At 35.2% G+C, this 22426-nt stretch overlaps 1 protein-coding gene across 1 annotated transcript; it reads right to left on the bottom strand.

Annotated features, from left to right (window-relative positions):
• Positions 1-9784: 9784 nt before the first annotated feature.
• Positions 9785-21967, bottom strand: LOC113769518 (protein MICRORCHIDIA 7-like). Its single transcript, XM_027313982.1, has 20 exons — positions 21447-21967; positions 19960-20034; positions 19829-19863; positions 19626-19704; positions 19009-19101; positions 18830-18914; positions 18475-18550; positions 17255-17383; positions 16173-16271; positions 15953-16054; positions 14697-14858; positions 14504-14599; positions 14106-14157; positions 13920-14031; positions 13771-13835; positions 13104-13504; positions 11381-11454; positions 11201-11288; positions 10410-10532; positions 9785-10120 (listed from the first exon to the last, which is right to left on the bottom strand). Exons 1-20 carry the CDS (start codon positions 21901-21903, stop codon positions 10031-10033), a joined length of 2493 nt encoding a protein of 830 aa, XP_027169783.1. The 5' UTR covers positions 21904-21967; the 3' UTR covers positions 9785-10030.
• Between the last annotated feature and the right edge of the window lie 459 nt (positions 21968-22426).

Raw genomic sequence — 22426 nt, 5'->3', positions numbered from 1 at the left:
GGGACAATGTACAACTTTTGAAGCATAACGTACAGTGAGGACACTGTACGTTAATTGCAACCTTTAAACACCAAAAACAAAATTTTTTTTTTTTGAAATACTTTAGCATTTATCATTTCCCTCTAAAGCTAACCTTTCCAATAGTGTTAGATTTTTGTGTTGCCTGTATTTAAGTGTTATATTAGTCTCTCTTTTTTTAAAAAAAAAATAATATTAACTGTTTGTCTGGTAATACTAGAAAGTTTGCAGCAGCTCAGCAGATAACGGCGGAGACGGAGAGAGGATAACGGAAGGTGTTAGCATACTGGAAAGAAACAGTACGGCCGTTAAGGAGGGGCTTGCCGTCATTGACCAGGCAGTCGTTAAAGCGAAGCCGTTTGAAGATGTGGGGGTTAATGAGCCGAGCCGAGCTGAACCAGCCGCAGTGCAAGTGAATCCCCGAAATGTCACAGCCGGTGACGCAGACGTTCATGATCTCCACAGTATAAGTAGGGATCCCACTGGGCAAAGGGGCGGTGGGGCCCTGATTAATGACTATATCAGAGTTGGAACACTTGTCCCCCCATATCCGGTGCGTTTCCACTCCGTTTGCTGCGTGGTAAAAGTGACAGCCACATGCAGACAAGTTAAAATCACCCGCATCAGCCAATGGAACTATTTTATTACTAGTAGAGTTAATTTCAAGCAAGTACCAGTCAAATCCAGACCATTTTACCTTGAATTCTATTGTATTTTATGTCCAACTACAAAAATTTGTTAGGGAAAAAAAAAAAGAAAGAAAAGAAAAGATTGAAGCTACAGATGGAATGGGGAAAGAAATGAAGCAGGTAATGAGAAAGTCACAGATGACAAAATAGGGAAAGTATTGTAATTTGTAAAGACTAAAAGGGAAAGGGACCAATCAACCCAAAAAAAGGGCTATAATCATAGGGAATTGAGGCTTGGTTTCAGCTTTCAATCCTTTTTCCCCTTCCTTTCTTCTATAATAAAATACAATTCACAAGGAAAGAGGTAAAACTGCACCAATGTCAAAATGGAGTGCAGAAACAGGAATAAAAATGATCAAAAAAGGCTTGGAAAAAAAAGAATCTAGTATTAACCCAATAATATGAGTTCCTTATGTTGTACGTTGTGCATAACAGAGTAGTACCTTTTGAGCAAACTAATTTTTTTTTTTTTTCCAAAATCTTAAAAGTCACAACAGTTTCATTCTACTGATTCCATAAACTTCCAAAGCCCAGAAAATTCACACAAGTAACGAAGAAAAAACAAACTTTATTAAACACAGAGAGAACCATGCAGGGGCGAGGGAGGGCAAAAAAGTGTAAAAAGAAAAGGCAAGAAAGAGAAGAAAAGACACTACTAGCAATAGCCAAGCTGCCTGCAGGATCCATGAACAGAATAGTACCCAACAAGAGGGCGGAAAAGCAGGAATTTCTGGCAACATTCAGCGCATACGTATATCAATATATGCACATATCCCACATCCACAAGGCAGATAGCAGTAGTAGTAGTGCTACTGAGTGACTGAGTGTGTGAGTAGGTGCAGTACAGTACAGTAGTGTTAGTCTATGCATGCACAGCAGCAGCAGCAGCAGCAGGAGCTGCAGCAGCGACAGTAGGTGTTGGGTTTGCATAAAAATGGCGTCGACAATAACCCCAACTCCCTATCATCCCCCACCTCAAAAGCACAAAAAAAAGAAGACCATCTATCCATATATCAACTCATCAGATTCAGAGAGAGATTGAGAGACAAAATTAATTGAAAACAACAGAATGGTATGTCCAGAGCCTATCATCAAAAAGACTTTTGGTCATTTGGGTAGCTCCTTATCCATTTTTGCATTAGAATCCGAAACATATAGTACAACTACAATCAATGCTATCTGATTAAAGAAAAGCCTTTACGAAGAAAAAAGCTTACCACTATCAGTCTGAACCTTCAGCAACTTCCTATGTGAGGAGGATGCAGCAGACAATAACCCTTCGTTTCTCGGCTCATTCCCATCCAATGCACTTTTTGACTCATTTGAAGACAACCCATCTGAATCATTTCCAACCACTTATCCATCAAAATCAAATACTGAAAACTTACAGCAGAAAGACGATGGAAATAGACATCAATGCCCAGTACAAAAGAGAAGGGCTTCTCTTATTGTTGAAAGTTAAGCCAATGCTAATTCCTTTTCAAGAACAAAAACAAAATCGGTCCAAACATATCAATGCTTTGAAAAGAAAAAAAAAACAACAACAAAACAATCCTTGGTATTAAAAAAAGGGCTTCTGTTCAACGGTAGGATAAGGCTAATAATTCTTTGTTAAAAAATCAACAAAACATATGTAAAAAGGACTATTATTATATTAGATCATATTGGGAACTGGTGATTATATACAAGTATGATTGAAGAAGAGACCTGAACGTTGCCGTGGCGAGGCGAAAGCAACGATTATAAGGAAGAGAATCAACACCGCAAACGTCGCCGAGAATACAGAGGTTCGCCGCCTCTTCAATGATTTAACCCAACTACAACTAAACTCGTCCATTATTTTATTCCTCCAACCAAAAACCAGAAGAAAATAAAAAACCACCTTCAATCCCTCGGGAACCGAAAAAAAGAAGAAGAAGAAGAAGAAGTTTCCGTGCTTTTCTCAAGCAAAATTGCGAAGCAGAAAACAGAAAAAGAGAGCACTGATTTGACTCGGATGAACCAGAAAAAACCCCAGCTCTCTCTCAGAGTCTAGACCCTGCTACTTCTTCTGCAACATTGGTAAAAGTTGACCCCGTTGTTACCTGTGAAAACCCAGAAAAAAGAACAAATATCATCCAGCAGAAAACAAGCAAGAAAGAAAAGGGGGAAGAACGGATTCTTATATAGGAGGGTTTAAAAGGGGTTTTACTTTTATATATGCTTGACTTTGAGGAATGAAAAGGGAAAGCTTCGAGATTATGGAAAAATGGGTACAAACATGGAAAATGAGAAGATATGGAAATGGATATAAGCATGAGAATAGAAATGGAAACCATGAGAGCATTTATATTCATCTACATGAGAGAAACAGCAACAGCGTCTGAATTTTGATATACAGAGGTAAGTTTTTTCGTTTTTCATGCTTTTGGAATTTTTGGGAGAAATAAACACTGGGTTTTCATGAATCTAAATAAGGGAAGAATATATGTAAAATGTGTGTGTTTTTGAGCGTGTATAGTGCGTGTTTAAGATAAGATGGTATGCACATTACCTTTGGTGAGAAAACAGAGAAGAAGTATGTGTTGTGTGTGTGTGTGTGTGTGTTTTGGGGTTTCAAAGTGATGAATGAATGAATGAAAAGTGTGTATTTATGAGAGAATGTGTGTGTGTGTGTGTGTGTTGTTGGGGGCGTGTGGGTTGTGACATGTGAATCGATATTGAATCTTTTCTGGGCAAAGTGGAATGTTGTGCGTGCAGAGGAGAGAAGGGAAATTAATGTGGTGTTTTCCTTTTGCCTCCTTTTTATGTTATCAAGTGTTTTTTAACTGTGGTTAAAAACTCCACCTGCTGTTGCTGGTGGTAATTACTAATTAGCGAATGAATAATTGTGGTTGGAAGTCGGACTAGACATTGAGATTTTTTTTTTATTTTTGACCTGAATTTTTACTGTCTACTCACTTGGATGAGAATGAAAGGGAATGAGAAGTAGTAATAAAATTGGCTTTTGGGATTGCTGTTATGTAGTTGAGAATGGAGAGACTGTAGACATTCTGATTCTATACACTAGATAATTGTGTTTGGATCGCAATTTTCTAGGATTTTTATACAAAAAGTATTATAGCGATTTGATGATATGGGTTTGTTTGGATTAACTTGATTTCAGATAAAATAATTTGCTTCACAAATTTCAACCACCTTTTTATCTCACATACATCACATCACAAAAAGTGCTACAGTAATTATCTCAAATAAATCATCCAAATAAACTCCTATCCAAACAAATAGATTATTGTGTTTTGATTGTAATTTTTTAGGATATTTATAAAAAATATATTATAACGATTTGATATAATTAAGAGGGAAAATGATCGATTTCATCCTTCATATTTCACAAAAATATTCTTTTCGTCCCTCACTTTTGAAATGAAGCAATTTCATCCTTGACATTTAAAAACTGAAATTATTACATCCCTAAACCTAAATTTCAGTCTGAATCAAACCACCAATCAACCTGATTACAAATTTTGGGGGTGTAATTGGAAGATCACTTGGTTAACTCAACTTGATATTCATGTGAAATTTAATGAACTTAAAAAGAAAAAAGAAAAAATTATAACATAAAAAAGAAAGATTAATCTTTTCTACATTATCATTGTATACACTGACAGTTTTATGTACCGCCATATCATTTTAATTTAAATTTAAACACCAAATTTTATATTTATGATACACATTTAGATTCGCAAGGGGATATACTAATGGTGCATGAAAAGATTTATCAAAAAAAAAAAATTCTACTATTCCAAGACAAAGAATGGCCTTTTATGTTATCATATTTATTTTTTTGGTTTAATAAATGTCATGTGAATATGATGAAGTTGACCGAATGATCTATCAATTCTATTTTCAAAATTTATTGCTGGGTTATTATATGGTTTGATTGAAAATTAGGTTCAGGGATGTAATAGTTTTAATTTTTAAATGTCAAGGACGAATTTGCTTCATTTTAAAAGTGAGGGATGAAAAGAATATTTTTGCGAAATGTAAGGGATGAAATATGTCATTTTCCCTAATTAAGATAATAAATGTAAAAATTTTTGGTAGAAAATCTCTATTCAAACAAGGCCAACCGACAAACAAAGACGTTATTACTGCATTATGCAGATGCAGATTGATACATAATAATTACATGTGTTACTGGCTTTCATCTGCTACTGTACAATGTGTATTGTTCAGGGTAGACATGATTTAACTATAGTCTAGTGCTAGGGTATGAACTCCGCGCAAGACGCAGAAGTCGGGTGTCTCTGTTTTCAACTGTTCTTGAACCTTTTTTATTGTTAATCATAATCCTTTTTAGATAATACTCTAAAATTTAGAAGGAAATGGTCAAAAAAATGTGTATATAATTTGAAGTACACACATGCATTCACCCTATATATATATATATATATGAAGAAAATTAATATACACAATAGAAAAGTTTCATATTTTCTAGAATAAAAAAAAAATATCATAAAATCATGGCTTGTGAAATGCCAGATTAAATATTCAATCTACATGACCAAAAATGGGGAATCAATATGAGAATATATTTACAACACGACGACTTACCGACCATGGATTTTTTTATAAAAAAATTATTATTAAATATAAGAAATCTTGCATGTTAGTTATATTTTAAATTTTGGTTTTAGACTTGAGAGTCTAAAAATAATAACAAGGTAGCTAAGCAACATGATGCGGCAGAAGTATGTGACCAACCTAAAAATAAATTATTACAAAAGCTAATTAGTCATCCCTCTATTGATTAGCGAGGATTAAAACCAATTAAATCCAAAAACAAAACCAACTAATGGTAAGGGTTGAATGCCATTGTCGCTACGTTTATAAAGTGAGTGAAAAATCACTGTTGATTCTCCATAATATATACATATATATATATATATATTACAAGGATTTAATTAAAAAAATTGAAAATGGCAGAGAAAACCTAGAAGGATGCTGCAAGGATTAAAGTGGGGTATTAGGCTATCAGCCTAGGGTCAGTTTTGGTGCGAAGTATATTCCTGTGGGGGAATTTTGCATCTGTTGGTGGGGATGTTACACGTGGGACAATGACTATGGTGATAGATTTCTTCTTTTAAGCTGGGGAAGGAGTGTGAAATGTGAATGGGCGAATATGACAAAAATTGACGATGGACGTGTATCGTGGGGTGCGATAAAGGATGCTTACACGTGCGTCAGAGGCAAAGGCACATGACAAATGGCAATGATTAGATATTTGGGATAACTAGCCAGGTAAATTCATTAATGGGTAGTGGTAGAAGCTATTATTGGAGTATTTTGTAATTTTCTAAAAATATGTGATAGTAGTGTGTCCAGACTAATTGCTGTAATTAAAGGGATAATTTTAGAAACCTCCATTGAGGTTGCCACTAATCACACCTAGCACCCTTAGAGTTTCCGAAATCACACTTAACACCTTGACAATGACAACCTTTGTAACATGGTAGCCCCTTTCTGTAAAAATAGTAAGTATTAAAAATGTTTAGTTAGGAGAGAGACTAAAATATTCTTTCAAATTTGCCCTTTTTGCAAGTTGATTTTTGAAAATTACAAGTTGAAAATAAAAGCAAGTTGATTCTTTTTCTGCCATTTTCATACTTCTTATGCAGGAAAAGGCAAGAAAAAGGAAAAAAATTTAAGTTCGATTATGTAAAAAGAAAATAACAAAAATGCCACAAAAATTGCACACATTTTGAGCACTCTTTTTTTTTTTTTTTTTTGCATATGCAACCGAAGATAAGTTTTGAGGTATTCAGACAATCTAAACATAGAAAATCTATCTTTTTTTAACTCTGATTTCTTTTGTTATTTCGTTTAATCCAGAAGAGGTAAGGGAAAAATAGGCCAAAATCATTCATTTGGTGAATGAAAAGGTAGGATGCAGTTGCAATCATGAAAAGAAATGCTTATTAAATGTTGGTATTCAATTATCAAAAACAATTTTTTTGAAAAATTGGTTAACAAATGGTATTCAAATAAAATCTTATTTCCTTTCTATCTAAAACATTGGCATAGATCTTAAAACGATCATATGAATCAATAAAAAATATACATTTCAACAGTTATTGCACTTACACCCTTCAATTTTTAAGTAAATATTGCAGTCCTATTTGTTTTCATTTTCATCTTCTAAAATTCAAAAATCAACTTGTAAAAAGGAAAAATTAGAAGAATATTATAGTCCCTCTCCTAAATACATTTTTTAATACTATTTTTACATAAAAGGACTAGTATGTTACAGAGATTGTCATTTCAAGGGCGCCAAGTGTGATTTCAGAAAATTGAGGGGTGTTAAGTGTGATTAGCAAAAAATCTCAGGGGAGGTTTCTAAAATACTCTCTTAATTGAATGGATCAAATAGTTTAATTTTGTTCTTTTATTTATCTTTTTTTTATATAAATATATAGATTAATCTATACACTGATAGTGTATAGATTAGCATTCTTAAATATATCACAAATGTGACAAATGAAATTCATATTCCAATTCAAACTAAATAGTTTGTATTCAAGGATATTAGTTTATAAATATATACAAAATTAATTATTAATATGCAGGGAAAACTGCACAAATCATCCCTCACATATCATTGATGTGAAAATTTAGTCCCGCAGAATGAAAATGATTACTTTTAGTCTCTAACAAATTAAAAATGATCAACTTTGGTCCTTGATTACTTTTCCGTTCGAAATTTAGCCAGAACTAGTCACGAGCAGGTCACGTGACTAATTTTTAAAGGGTAAATGTGACATATCAGTGTAATGTTGACCAAAAAATGTAAGGGACTAAATGTCCTATATCTCAATTAACCATTATAGAAATTTGGCTAATCACTTTTTTATATTAAAATTTTCCAAAAATACCTTGAAAAAACACATGGATTGTGCAACAAAAAAAATTGGTTTTGGGACAAATATCTAATTCCATTTACCTCTTTATTATAAATAAACCCTCCCTATAATTTTCAAAAACCCTAGATATCTAAGAAAGGCACTAAATGGAATTTCCAACTCAAAACTAGAACCTCATTATATACTAAAAAATTGCATCATAGAGAAAGCAGATTTGCAAAAAAAAAAATCGTCCAACAAGTAATTTATGAATTACTTACCAAAAAAAACTCTAACAAGAACAAGTAATTCATGTTCTACACATTTGAGAACTCAACTAAAATCTCAAATTATTGTTTTAAGTTTGACAATATTTTACTCCAATATTCAATTACAAAATAAACAATAAGTGAAAATGAAGCAAAACAACAGTAACCTTGGCAAGATTCCCCGGACAAATGTTACATGAAATTTCAACTTCAATAATATGTCTTCTATCTCCAATGTTGCCATTAATCTTCGGGCAAGATCATCAATTTCCATGGTCAAACCAAACAGCACCACTAGTAATCTTGAACTCTTGTTGAACTCTTCTTCATGGTCAAACCAAGCATCATTTCCATAGTATCAAACCAGGTAGCCCACATCCCGAGTCCAGCACCACTAGACTACCAAAAATGATGGAGAACCGAAGTGTCATAACCTCCCAAGCCAAGCTGAGGGCCCCATTGTTCCAGCTGCTATGGTGGTTAAGACCACTATTGCTTCCTCAGTGTTAGAATTGAAAGAGATGGTCGCTGGGTTGAAGGTAAAAGGAGAATCATCAACGGTGGTGGGCTCATCAAAGGGATTAGAGATGAGGGGGAAACAAATTGAGATTGCTTGCTTGAGGTCCATGAGGGAAGAATCAGGGTCATTAAGGCCTGTGAATTGATTGAAAATAAACCAATTTATCTGCCATATCCCCCCTTCTTGTTTGGTCTATAATTTTTTTGAAGAAATTGAAGGGGAAAAAAATGGGGAAATTAGGGTTTTGGAAAGAAAGGGATTGATAGTCCCTTATATTTTCGGTCAATGTTACACTGATATACCACATTTATCCTTTAAAAATTGGTCACGTGATTTGCTCATGACTAGTTTCGGCTAAATTTTGAAAGAAAAAGTGATCAAGAACCAAAGCTAATCATTTTTAATTTGTTAGGAATTAAAAGTGTTCATTTTCATTCTGAGGGACTAAATTTTAACATCAGTGATATGTGAGGGATGATTTGTGCAGTTTTTCCTAATATGCATGCATATCTATGCATGTAGGATTCTTGTCATCATGAACTACGAGCCTGCAAGCCTCTGAGTTCCTTGAGGCATAATAGCTATAAACCATGTATTAACGAGTTGCACTTTGAAAAAAACGCTGTAGGTGAGGGAGTGAAAATTTGGGGCAAGGTAGAATATATAAAGATCCACCACTTGCAAATTTCCGTACAATGGTCTAAGATTCGGTTTGAATTGTTATTTTTATAAAATATATATATATATACCATAATAATTTAATGTATGTAAAATAAAAAAATAATTGAGAAATTTGTTTATAAAAAATGTAAAAAATTTTCTGCACAAAACAACGATGTCCAAACAAGGCCTCTAGTCTTTTGAGCGGACAGTACATGAGCATATCAATTCTACCGCAAGAGAGGTCTTTCGCTCAAAGTTTTCATAATACTGTACTCGTCTATTGTTGATTTTACCGTTACTTTTATTTCAAGTGTCGCATTGACACGTACCATGTGCAATGACTACCATCATAGCCTACCTCAACTTCCAAATTTCATACTTGGACTCCATCAAGAGGCTAAGTAAACTATACCGAGACTCAGAGGTCCTGTGAGCCTCTTCAACCGCGCTTCATGTCAATATTCAATACATTGTCCAGGACTCAGTGTAGAATTACTCTACATTATTATTCTCCAATTCCTCACATTCACATTACCAGCTAAAGATAAAAAAAATATCCAAGAATTCAGATGCCTCTGATCATGATGCCTAATCAACATCTTCTCAAGAGTTTGTACCTTCTTACATAGACCAGATAACCTTGTGCATATATAATTTTCAACTACGACGCACACGCATCATGATGTTTGGTTATTTCTTCATATGAACGAAATCTATCAGGTAAAAGGGGATCGGGGGTGAAAATTGATGACGACAACTTAGCCTTTTTCCATTTAAAGAAAGGACCTCCTCCGTCTCTCGTTTTTTTTTTTTTCTTTTCCGGTCCCAAAAGGAGAGATTTAAGGAGGTGGTTTTTTTGAACTATAGCAGCCCTCAGAATCACGATACACGATAGATATACTAATAGAGGTAGAAACACAAAATGTTTAAGTACAGATACACTAATTACAAATGCATCTTTACAGCATCCATAAGAATCACTAATCCAAATCAACGCTCCCGTTTGCCATTTGAAATGGACCTTGTTTTCTCCAGTAGTCTCACCTTGTCAAGCAAATCTTGGATGGTATTTGATGCATCCTGTAGAGAAAAGAGAATTGTCATCTCCTGGATGGTATTATGTTATCCACTAGATATCCAATTACTTCTATCTTATTCCTTTGTTTTCTTTCTATCCAATAATGCCAAACAGTGAATCCCAAATCCACACTTTATGCTGATTAATTTTAGAGTTGTTTCTTTTATGAGGCCACAAGAATAAAATAAAAAACCCCCCCAGCACCCCACAAATGACAAAGAAGTTCAGCCTCATTGGTCAAGAGATGAGATAAAACGATGACGTATCTTCATATTAAAAGAGAAAATTAACCTTCAACTTCTTTCTCAAATTTTCCTCCTCAATTTCACGACGCTGCCTCTCCTCAGAGAAAATATCTATCAAACTCTCTTGTTCCTTCCTTAGTTCTTGAATTTCTTCTTTTGCTCCCTCCAACTGTGACACATGGCAAAGGAACTGCATTAGCAGTAGGCAGGATGCAACAAGCAACCGAGAGACTAAAAGACTCATCTGTCATATCCAACATATACAACGCTTTACAAGTTGTTTCTGCTTTGTTAGCGCACCCTTTTTTGAAACCTCTTGCAATTGTAACAGAGCATTAAGAACTAAAGGTAGAGGGCACAAAAAATACACTATTTAACTACCAAATAGTTGTCAAGCAGTGGCAGAAAAAGGTGAGAGAGAATATATAACAGAGCGTTTTAAACATTAACATGTTCAGGCATGAGACCAAAACAAATGAAAATATAGTTAATATATTAGTGCCAATGTATTAAACATGTGACTTGTAGAACTTTGACACATTCACATTTTAGATTTAGGAGGATTTATTGCATGATCATGTAGATCTACCATAAATCATCTAAAAAGTAAACTGAGTGCTGACAGTATATGTGGATAATATTCAGCAATAAAACCTAAGATCCGGCAATGGACATATTGTGCTGCTAAAGTCACCACACAAATTATACAGCCTCCCAACATGTGAATTCCATTTTTTAATCGCTTTACACATCTAAACTCCATAGAACATCTTCAGGACTGATGAAAAAACTCTTTCAACTTTTAGCGCTACAAACAGGAATGAGACAAACAATTACCTGTGCTTCTAATGACTTGCATCTCTTCTTTTCTTCATCTAAATCTTTTAGTAGATCCCCTAAGATCTCTTCCTCTTTTCTTTCAATTCTGCACAATTAACAAAAAAACCAGTCAGAAATTTAAGTTCTCAACCCTGGCAAAACAATAAGGTTCATAATTAATTCGAATAGAAGGACTACCTTTCTTTCAAAACATGATTTTCTTCTTTCAACTGATCCAATACCTCTGAGGATCCATTTCCAACATCCTCACTCTGCCAGTCAAACAAGCCGGCAATTAACATTAATGCACAAGTTTATCAGAGCCAGTCATTGGAGACAAGCTACCATAAGCAGTTACACTATACCAGAATAAACTGCTATTGTAGCTTGTTAAGCCACTGTTACAGGAATAGTGACACAGTAAAAAACACCCTGAAGAGACTATTAAACATTTTTTCTTATCAGGTGCCACCAGAAAGCAAGATCTATTGCATTATGCAGTAGTTCATGGTATTCCATTTCCTTCTCTCTTTTCCCTCCCTTTCCTGAGTGGTAGATATAGAGCAAGAGAAAAAACCAAATTTACAGGAGCCCACAAAATGCAAACCAGCAACTGGTTTTTAAGGAAAAAAGATAAAGAGACAAATGTTCAAAAAATTTGTTTGCTTTAACCAATGGCTTCATTTACTCAGCATCCCACCTCCACCATAAGTAACTGATTTTAAAACTGCATGCAGTTAATACAGCAAGTAAAACTTCAGGCACGAGAAATATGAATCAGAAACTGCCTGCTTGTGAACACCAATCTTCCCCAAATTGACAAATATAACACCACGTAAGCATTTAAGTTTTTGCAGCAATGTGTGTAAATGAGTACAGAACACATAGAACTCTTGTATAATGGATAAAAGATGATACTGCCCAATCTTAAAAGATAATGAGTTTGTTTGGATAAGAATTTATTTGGATGATTTATTTGATCCAGTTACTGTAGTACTTTTTGTGATGTGATGTATGTGAGATAAAAAGGTGATTGGGAATTGTGTGTATGATGCAAGCAAAACAAAATCTGAAATAAATCTTGCAAATTTTGTGTGTCCAAACAAACTCAATGTATAACAAAATATTACCTCAAAGACGATCTCTAATAAAATATTACTAACCTATAATTTTCAGAAATATCTCCACATATGAATCATGCATTGGGACATTTCTTGCCCAAATCTTTGAAACAGGTAAAGGAAAAAAAATATCCATAATGTGGTACAATGCCTTTAGGAGCAACAGAGATTTTTCATCAAAAGCAATGTCAACTTAAAACAAACAAGAGATCACAGACTTCCTCATCAAACTTTATAATGTATTTCAGTTAGTTCATCGGGATCAAAAGAGTACAGCAATCCACAGTCCAAATTCGTAACTTATCATTCAACGACTCTCTTACATTCTTGTGGCATTTCCTTAAGTATTAATGTTCAACAACAGATAAAATCACTAAGACTGCTGCTTAGTTAACACAAAAATAAATTCATTCCACAACTTCCTGGTGCATCATTAACTCACATGTAGCAAACAAGTGATTTAGAGACCCTTCCCTGTTGTAAAAACAATAGAAGGAAAAGGGCAAGAAAATAGTGCTTTACAAGCCACCAGTGCATCTAGGATCATGACCAATAGCATCTCAAAACTCCACTTATGCAAAATACATCATCTTTCTTTTTCCCTATTTCTGTTCTTTGTTCATTAAGTACAGCTACTATTTTCAACATAAGGATGTGCCTCAGGTAATGAACAAGTTCTCACATTAAATTGACATTGGTAGAACTTTAAATGAATGGACTTCAGAGTCATACAAGGCGAGGTAGGAGACTTCTTTTTAAAGCTATCTCTATATAAAGAGGAGATTACTCAGAGAGAATACCTCAGAGTCCAACTCTGTTGTAATTCCAACAGGTTTTCCACCTTTAGAGAAATTGTGCCCAGCTATCGCAGACCTTGACCTTGAACAGGTTTGAGAGCTGTGTTTCCCATGTAATTTCCTGGTAGATGATGATTTTTGAGAAAAATCATTTCTTTGACTCTTGTGGACATTAGTTGGACCATCATCATCACTAACATCCTCAGCAGCAGGTGATGATCGTTCAGAATAACTCAATCTTTTTCCAGGTGTTCTACTTCTATTATTCCCCTGTTCTGTATGCCCATTTTGACTAACGTCCACTGAGTTAGAGCGCAAGGATCTCTTTCCTGAATCAGGTGCCTTATCATTCATCTCAGCATTCTTTGCCGATTTATATTTTAGAGAAGAGTCAGGAGAATTGTCTGAAGAAATAACAAAATGTCAGAAAAATCTAGCTAGAAGGCCTTAAGTGACCAAGAATTCAAAAAAACAGAGACAGTTACAACTAGAAACACGTCAAATTAACCTAAAAATGCGCGTTACTCTTCCTCTTTACCCACTAACCCCTACCTTCCCTGCCCTCCCCTCGTTCATATAATTCCCCATTCATTATATACTACTGACAAACTGCATGTTGCCCAAACTGTGAAGAAACCAAAGAAATCAGCACATGGGCCATCAAGCTTACCTTCCTCATTAGCTGATTTTTTACTACGTCGCGGAGCATAGCCAATCTTGTGACAGTTGCTAGTCCTGAAAGACTAGAGAGTTTCAGAGTCCAAGAAGGGGTAAGCAAGGAATGTAGGGACTAGAAGAACATAATCCACGAGAACAAACCAGTAGTGCTTTTGCATTTCTACTAATTTCTTTTCAAGCCTTGAAAGAACTGTCGTACGCTCAAACCCCTGCTTATCATGAGCTGGTTCAACAAAATTTGCTTCCAAGACCCCTGTATGAACAAAACAAATTAAAAAGCAAAATAAAAGACAAGAGTACTTAACTCTCAGAGGCTCAGCTTCATACCTATGACTCCACGGCCATCACTTCCAGGAGGATGCCAAACTCTCCAAAATGGCTATGCCAGATATACGAGTTTCAAATAGCAGATCCAGTAACACATGAGTACAATATCTAAGGTCAGATAACACTCATGCTCAACACAGCAAGTTAAAATAAATCATTCCATGTAGCATATTAATTAAAGGAGTCCAATATATCGTATATGTGACTGCAGTTGAAAATTATCCGAGACTACAAGATGAACAACCAGCTTAAATAATTCAACAAATACATAAAAGAAATTCTAGTGCCCAACAGAAAGCATGTAGAATTAAGATGACAAAATCCAATTTACAAAAATTCAAGCACAATAGAACTCAGTCAAGCTTGTCAATATTAAATTATTAACATGAGCAATATACCTTGATAAGTCTATTTTTGTGATAAACATTGAATCCTTGAACATCAATGTGAGCATTGGCATCCTTCACAAATCCAATATTGACAATGGCAACCATCTAATAATCAAACAGGAAAATAAGTGGAATCCTAAACCAGACATTAAAAAAGTAAAAACAAAATAAAAAAGTTCATTCATTCATTGATGAACATTACATTGACATCTCTTGGGATCCCATCTACACCAGCCTGTGGGCGATAAGTAACCTCCTTGGTCATCATCATATCATTCACTATGTTGTGATGCTCAACATCTTTGCCACGGAGAATAATCCGGAAACCAGGTGGAATCCTAAGATAGAGTATTGATGCATAACTCTGGAATTTAAAGAAGCAATAAAGATAAATGATCAGATTAGGAAGTACGGAATTCTAGTACAAGAAGACAAGAAAGCGCTCTAGAGAATACTACTACAAGCAAAGCAGCATTTCCACATCTCAAACAGCATTATGAAGCATAAAAACATCATTATAACTTTTATAGTGGTTCCATTACGTCGGCGGGCAAGACATTGCATTTCACCATTCTTTCCAGATACAAGAATCAACCAACTAAATATCCAGCGCAAAATAATCTTTGCCAGTTTTACTAGCTCAGTTTGGTCATTGAAATGCAGCACAAAGCCAGCATGAAAGTTCTCTATCCAAGTGACTCTTCTAGTCATGCTAAATGACTATCTTTATCTACGTCAGATAAAGCTATAATACCATGGATGAGATCATTCAAATTTGCAGATCCTTATTAGACACCATAAGACATACCATAGTATGGTTGATATTGCCCTATCACCGACAGACAGCTTGCTTAGCTAAAGTTTACAAAAGATCAGCTTATCCTGGCAATAGGAATGGGTATTGGAAACACAACCTCCAAAACAACTCAGGCTTTCTACAGCTTCAAGTTTCACAGTTAAACCCAAAGCAAAGGATCAAGAAATAAAGGAAAATACAGATTCTCCATCCAAGATTAGTTCTCTTACTAACCCAACTAAGATGCAATGCTAATTACAAAACAAGATGTAGTAGTAATTTGACAGGGGGCTCCCCAAGGATATTGTACCAGTACATGTTTCAACCAAACAATCAGATACAAACTAAAAGCAAGTCTCAATCACTGAAAGGATCCATTAAAGAAGGCACGAAGGAAAATAACTAATTAGTTACATCCAATTTTAGGACACTCCATATAAATACAAAGAGTAGGCCTCTGAATTGCAAATATGGCAAAAGTAGCTGTGAAATTAAAACACCAAAATTAGCAGAAGGGCAAAGCCATTGAGACGCAAAAATGGAATAGCAACAACTATGACTACATCACTGCTGACTTAAAAAGAAAATAAGAACCCAGATAACCTGTGTCTCAGCACACAAAAATATTAGTAAAAGAATGATTAGTAGAATCCCAAAATTACCCTTAATGAATGTCGATAGGTCAAGAAGTGCCTGGAGTTGGGATGCTGTTGAGCCATTTGTATATTCTTCTCATCCCTGTTAACGCCTCTAATTTGAATATCCTACGTTATAATGAAAAAATAGATTAACCAGCAACACTTCAACAAAATAACATATTCAATAATCAGGCCTTCTAGAAAAAGGGGAAAAAACTCAAGGACAAAGATGTAAAGGGCATACGTGGGGATCAGCATCGAAGTCAAGTTCTAAAAGTCCTTGGTCATCCTCCCAAAGATTGTATATGAATATTCGAGTGCCATGATCTTTCATCCAATTAAACTACAAAATTGAAGGTCAAAAAGGAAAACACATTGGAGTCCATTTACTGATAAGAGGGGAAAAAGAATCGAAGAAAGCACAAAGAAAGAGCTAATATCAATTCAAACCAATCTTCCCTGGATATAAAAAGAATACTACAAAGAATCTTAATTTCCAGCCTCAGAGAAAGAATACTGCCCATGAGAAATGATTCAGTTTCATCTTTGGATAGTGCAATACAAAAGTTTATGTAGAGGTGACAGATATAAGTTTTTTCTTTGAGCTTTACACTTAAAAGAGTACCTAATGTGTCTGACGATCACCTTTCTAGTTAAATACTGAAATATTAACCAACATAATGTTACTCTTCAAACTTGTGCTTGTCCTTAATACCATCACTGCCACTCAGAAATATAACATCTTTTAATTTTTGGGATTTCTCTTCAGGTGATCTGTAGATCTCCTATTGTACTTTCATGACCAGATGCTTTTGCAGAATTCAGTGATTTTTAAGAGCTTCCTGAGATCATTTCATGTTCAATGATTTTTTTCCCCTTTTAACATAAAAAGTATACTTAGAGCACATTCTATCAAATGTTCAATTATTGTCCAAGATCAAAGACAAGCTTTTAATTCCCAAGTATATTTATATAGGAAAAAATTATTCTTTCATGGACTGTCTTGTAACATGGTAAATCCAGTATTGGCCAAAGACCGAACCTTATTCAAAAGAAGCTACATTAACATCTCGTAGCATCAAATTCTTATTATCCTCCTTAATAACAAGTTATAGTCTACCTGAAGTTCTCCTAGAGCAGATCAATCAAGAAAGTAAATTCCAAAAGTAATAGAGGACAAAGTAATTAAATTAATTCCTTGAGGAACTCCAATGTTACTGCCGTATATTCCTGCTAGTTAAATCCTAATTTTTTGACAAAACTTGAATGGAAAAAATTTTCTCCATGATAGCCAAAACATTTAGAAGGATAAGCAAGGAAAATCACCTGTTGAAGAAGATCTGCTTCACTTGAAAAAGGAGACCACTTCACTATAGTATCTACATTCCTACTCCAATCAGCGGCAGATGATCTTATTATCTTGTCCCACGCTTGGCCTCTTCTTTCATAATCAAGCTTTTGATATCATGCAATGAAACAACTATCACCATGAGAGCATGAACAAAGAAAAGGAACTCCTACAAACAGTCGAGATTAATCATCACAAGAAATGCACATGAAAATATCTAGGAGGAGGTTTCTTAAGTGGCTCATTCCAACAAGAAAGTTGAATTGAAATGCCTAATGCAGCAAACTAGAGCACACCAACCTGAGCCAACTATAGACACAGGAATAACATTAAAAATGTAAAATAATTATTTAAAAAAACACACATTATCTTTCATTTGGAACTACTAAGAGGTAAATAACTGCCTCATCTCTATTTTTCAGACCTCATAATTTTCCCACAAAGAAGAGATCCTCAGCAAAGACCAAAAGATTATAAGGAAAAAAAAACCCAAACTAAACATGGCACGGACTTCAGTCATCCAAATCAGAGTGTCCAATTTCCTGACATTTCAACAATAAACATGCTAAGGGCAAAACTGGACTGAATGCATGCAGATTCAGGATCAATGAATAAGGATTCAGCTTTCAAGCTTGGTCAGGACAATTAATATTGTTGTATCACAAGTAACTGGAATATTTTCCACAGGTAAACAAGTAGAATAAATGGTGTGGAGATAATCGAAGTATTCCCTGTTCTTTTGTTTCTTAAATTTTCACAGCAAAAAAAAGCAAATAAAATTTGCTTCTTCTATTTTCCCTACTCATAGGAATAAGGTTCTCATTTTTCAGCACTAAAATTAAAATCACCATTCAAACACTGAAGCTTTTGAAAAGGTCATAATGAAAGAATTTTAGCAACTTATAGAAATGCACAAATACCATCTGTTTTGTCTGTTATTTAAATGCCAACGTAAAGTTGTGATGAAATAGGAGATCATGGTAGCTAAAGGTTCTAGGTCCAGTACTTGCAGCAGCCTTATTTGCACGTATGTGTCCTACTGAAAAGCACACATTCCAAAGTACTGGTGACACATTTAAGTGCATGGAAGTCAACCACTCTCCTCTCTAACAGCATAAAACTCCACATATGGTCAACATTTGATAAATGTGAATTATAAGCACTTATTTAGACAACACATAAAAGAACAGCATCATACCATGGGAACTACAATATCTTCCTTTCCTGTGCCTCTCAAAAATGTGTAGGACAATAAACCAATGCTTTGTGTGGACCTGAAGACAGAAACGTAAAGCCAAGGTATTAATAGAGAATTAAGAGGATAACAGTCGAGTTAGTTTAAGCAATTGAACAACATCTCAAACTACATCTCCACATCCTGATACATGCCACCAACATACATTCGGTGAGCCAAACCAAGAATTCATGGTAGAGAAAAGATTTGACTGGATAGTGCCCAAATGAGATTGAGGCCGATATAGACTTAATCAGACCATGAACATTAATAACCAGGTAAAAATCATAGAAAATTTTATTACAGATTGACTACGAACCTATTTCCTTCTTTGCCACGAGACCGTGAGAAAACAATAACATCAGCTCCAAGCCTCATTGTACTAGTCTTAAAGCCATTTCCATCTGATGATAAGATAAAAGGTCAAATAGAGCTAAACACGTTGAAGTGATAAACCAACCAGAATTTGAAACAAAAGAGATCTCAAGTAGGACTTACACTGCCCAATAGTATCAGCTATTTTGCTCTTCGCCGAATACCCAAGTGACATGCATTGACGCATTTTATCAGGATTCATGCCCCCACCATTATCTACAGCCAATTGAAACAAAATTTTTATTTCACCAACAAACTTTTTAGAAAGATTAGGCATCGAAAAGGGACAAGAGAAAAATGGGGAAATTGAAATTATTCAAAAAGCAACGCTTTCATACAAAGTCAAGAGGCAACAACCAAAACTTTATAAATTGTGTCCCCTTTACGAACACTAACAGATGGAGAAACGCAATTAGGATACAGACATCAACTACTGTCCAATAAAATAAGGAGGAAAGCAAGCAAACAATTTGTTAGTTTGTACAGGACTCTAAATAAGACCACTAGAGGCATGGCTAGCAGGCCTACTCCAGTTCTTTACCCTGGATAAAAAATCAAGAATGTGCCACTAGCCACAATTGGATTTCAATCAAGTTAGCTTTATCATGTTTTAAGAACAGAATGTATACTAGATTAAAAATTCTAGCTGCATGAAATACAGAAGAAAAAGCTGCATGATAATATGGCTTCAATGCCATAAAGAGACATTACGAATAAAATCTTAGAAACAGAGTGAATACCTTCAATCAGCAACATTCTGTTCCCATCTTTCTTGTTTTCAATCATATCTATGTTAACATATGTTGATCCATTGCAGACCTAATACACAATAAAGAGGAATAAAAAAAATTTGAATAACAATTAGAACATAGCAGTCTTCATGATAGACTATATGCTGCATCCATGATTAACAAACAAGAAAGTGGTGGTGGGGAAAAAATACCTCATCAAGTGAGTTGTCCAAGAGCTCTGCAAATGCTGCAAAACATATTTACCAATTAAGAAATAAGGCAAGAAATACAAAACTATTCTTGTTCTCCTGTCCAGACTCCTTATAATAACATAACGACTTACCTCCAAGGACCCACTTATGACTTGTGGCATTTGAATGCAGGAATCTGGGATGAACCCTCACGTGATCCATCCCTCCTGTGCACAAGAATTAGTTTAGCATGTGCTCAATCAAGTGTGACCTAAAAATTAGAGTTCAAACAAGAAAAGATGCATATAGTGTTTGAACTAATGCACATTCTCGTATCATCATAGTACCAGAATGTTCAAACATTAGTAAATCACAATAACACCAAGGTTTTAGTTCAGTATGTCACTATCCGCTATTAGCATAATTCTACTGCTAGTAAACACCAACATGCTTCTCAAAGCAAACTTGTCACAATGATGGTACAATGAACAAATCAGTACTGAAGCAGACTTCACCTTACACCAAGTATTGATTGCAAAGCAGCAGTCACTTGGTACATTCAACAGATACAATTCACTTTGGTGTCCAGTAAGATAAGATGAGTTGCTCTATATGAAGCACATTAACTAATGTGAGACACGACATTAGTTTGATGGAAATTTTCAACCATTGCACACATAAACTGAAAACTAAACAAAATAGATAAAAATGCATGTAGAAAAATGTGAAACCCCCCTCCTCGAATTTTCTTATTACATTTATCATTAACGAAGGGTCCAAGCAAAACTCCCAATGCCACAGTTTTTTGCACCTTTTTTTTCCCTATTTTTGTCAGAATCAACATAAAGGAAATGAAAACAGGGCACTGAACCAGACAGCAATAGCATGACTAAGTAGGGGTCTAAGGCAAACTCCTACTGTTACACTTTTTCTTTCCAATATTCAAAATCAACTTAATTTAAGAAAAAAGAAGAAAACTTGGGCGGTTTAATCAGATAGCAATTGAAATTTTACAAACACATGCCCACAAAGATGCATTACTTATGCATAAAGCTCTGGAAAATGATCTTTAATCTAGCTAAATGCTTAACCTGATCTAAGGAGAAGCAAACAAAATATGCATATCCAAGCAATATGCACGAAGAACATAATGTAATCAATAGCGAGAACTGAATGGCCAATTGCACACAGCATCTTTCGACACCATTTGAACTATAAAGATACCTTTCAAATTTAGTTAACCTGATTACATATTTAAAAGACACAAACAAGACTCAAGTCACAGAAAACCAATTTAGGGAACAAAAGGCCACAATTGAAAACATGCAACAACAATATGTAGAACTACAGCTCCTGATAGACATTTCAGCTTATGCTCCAACAACCGCACTACCATTTTCCCAAACTCAAATTGCAAAATCTGATCCAAATCAAACTTTGCATGTGCCATCTGTATTTAACTTACCTCACTCTATTTCATGCATGATGAAATTAATCTTCCGTGCAAAAACCAAAATGAAAACATAAACCGTCAAACACTTGTGGGCCTCAATGAATGCAAAAGAGAACAACTTTTTCGAAAAGAAAAGAAATGAGGAAAATAGTAAAAGGAAAAACCAATCAACAATACAGTACTAACCGAAAGATGAGTCCCAATCACCGGAAGGAGCTCCTTCATAGTCTCCAGCCTTCCAAAACTGCTTAGCATTACACTGCAAACTCACCGCCGCATTTCCCTTCGGCGCCGGCAAGGCTAAAAGAGCATCATCCCCCGGCACATGCACAGCCAACGGTGCCGGTGATGATGAAGACAACCTCGTTTCCTTAGTTGGTAAAGGATCAAGAAACCCTAGCGGCAATTTCACATTCGCAGTCGACCCGTCCACCTTCTTCTTCTTCTTCTTCGGCCTCGAATTGTCTCCCGCCACGTCATCATCTGAAAGCGGCAAGTCATCGGAATCTGAATCACTACTACTACTACTGAGATCAATTACGGAAGCCGTCTGCCCATAAACCACCGCCTCCGTCGAAGGCTTCGGCGAGATTTCTTCGAGAATTTCTGATTTAATTTTCGGGGAAATTTTCTTTTCGGCCATGGCCTTTTTTGGGGGAAACCTTTTTCTCTGCTTTTCTCGATAATAAGAACCGTGAAAGAGCGGACCTTTGAATAAGGGTGGGAAAGTAGTACCAAACTAGTACTAGTAGTATTTATTATTAATACAAAAAAGTGAGTTAGAGTCAGACTAGAAAAGTGGGAGATTCAAAGATTCTGATGAGTTAAGTCGGTCGGTTTCACCCGTGCTCTGAGATGGATTCTTAGCCGTTGGATTTCTTTTGAGATTGATGAAATTTTTATGGACATTGGTGATCACTGATGAGTGCGGCACTGTCAATCAGTGCCCTTTCCTGTTTGCCAATTACTGCTTCCTGACAAATAAAAAACAAAATCTTTTTTTTTTTTCCCAAATGTCTAATCAGACACCTCTTAAAAGCAATATGACCCTCCTCTCTCTCTCTCTTCTTTTTTTTTAGGAAAAACCAATAATATGATTATGACCACTAGTAGTAATTAAATCAAGGTTTTATTTGATAATTTAATACAATATTTAAATTTAATGA

This window comes from Coffea eugenioides, chromosome 4 (genome assembly GCF_003713205.1).
Source record: "Coffea eugenioides isolate CCC68of chromosome 4, Ceug_1.0, whole genome shotgun sequence".
NCBI lineage: Eukaryota > Viridiplantae > Streptophyta > Magnoliopsida > Gentianales > Rubiaceae > Coffea > Coffea eugenioides.
The sequence above is the reverse complement of the archived record's forward strand: the minus strand, read 5'-3'. Positions and strand labels throughout refer to the sequence as shown.

Bases quoted from the DNA above. Each gene is read 5' to 3' on its own strand.
- LOC113769518 (XM_027313982.1), bottom strand. From the start codon at position 21,903: ATGGCCGAAAAGAAAATTTCCCCGAAAATTAAATCAGAAATTCTCGAA. The intron at 16,272-17,254 runs GTGATTTTCCTT...TCAATTTTGTAG, and splicing joins AAGCAGATCTTCTTCAACAG to TTTAATTGGATGAAAGATCA. The intron at 13,505-13,770 runs GTAAGCTTGATG...TTATTTCTTCAG, and splicing joins AAAATCAGCTAATGAGGAAG to ACAATTCTCCTGACTCTTCT.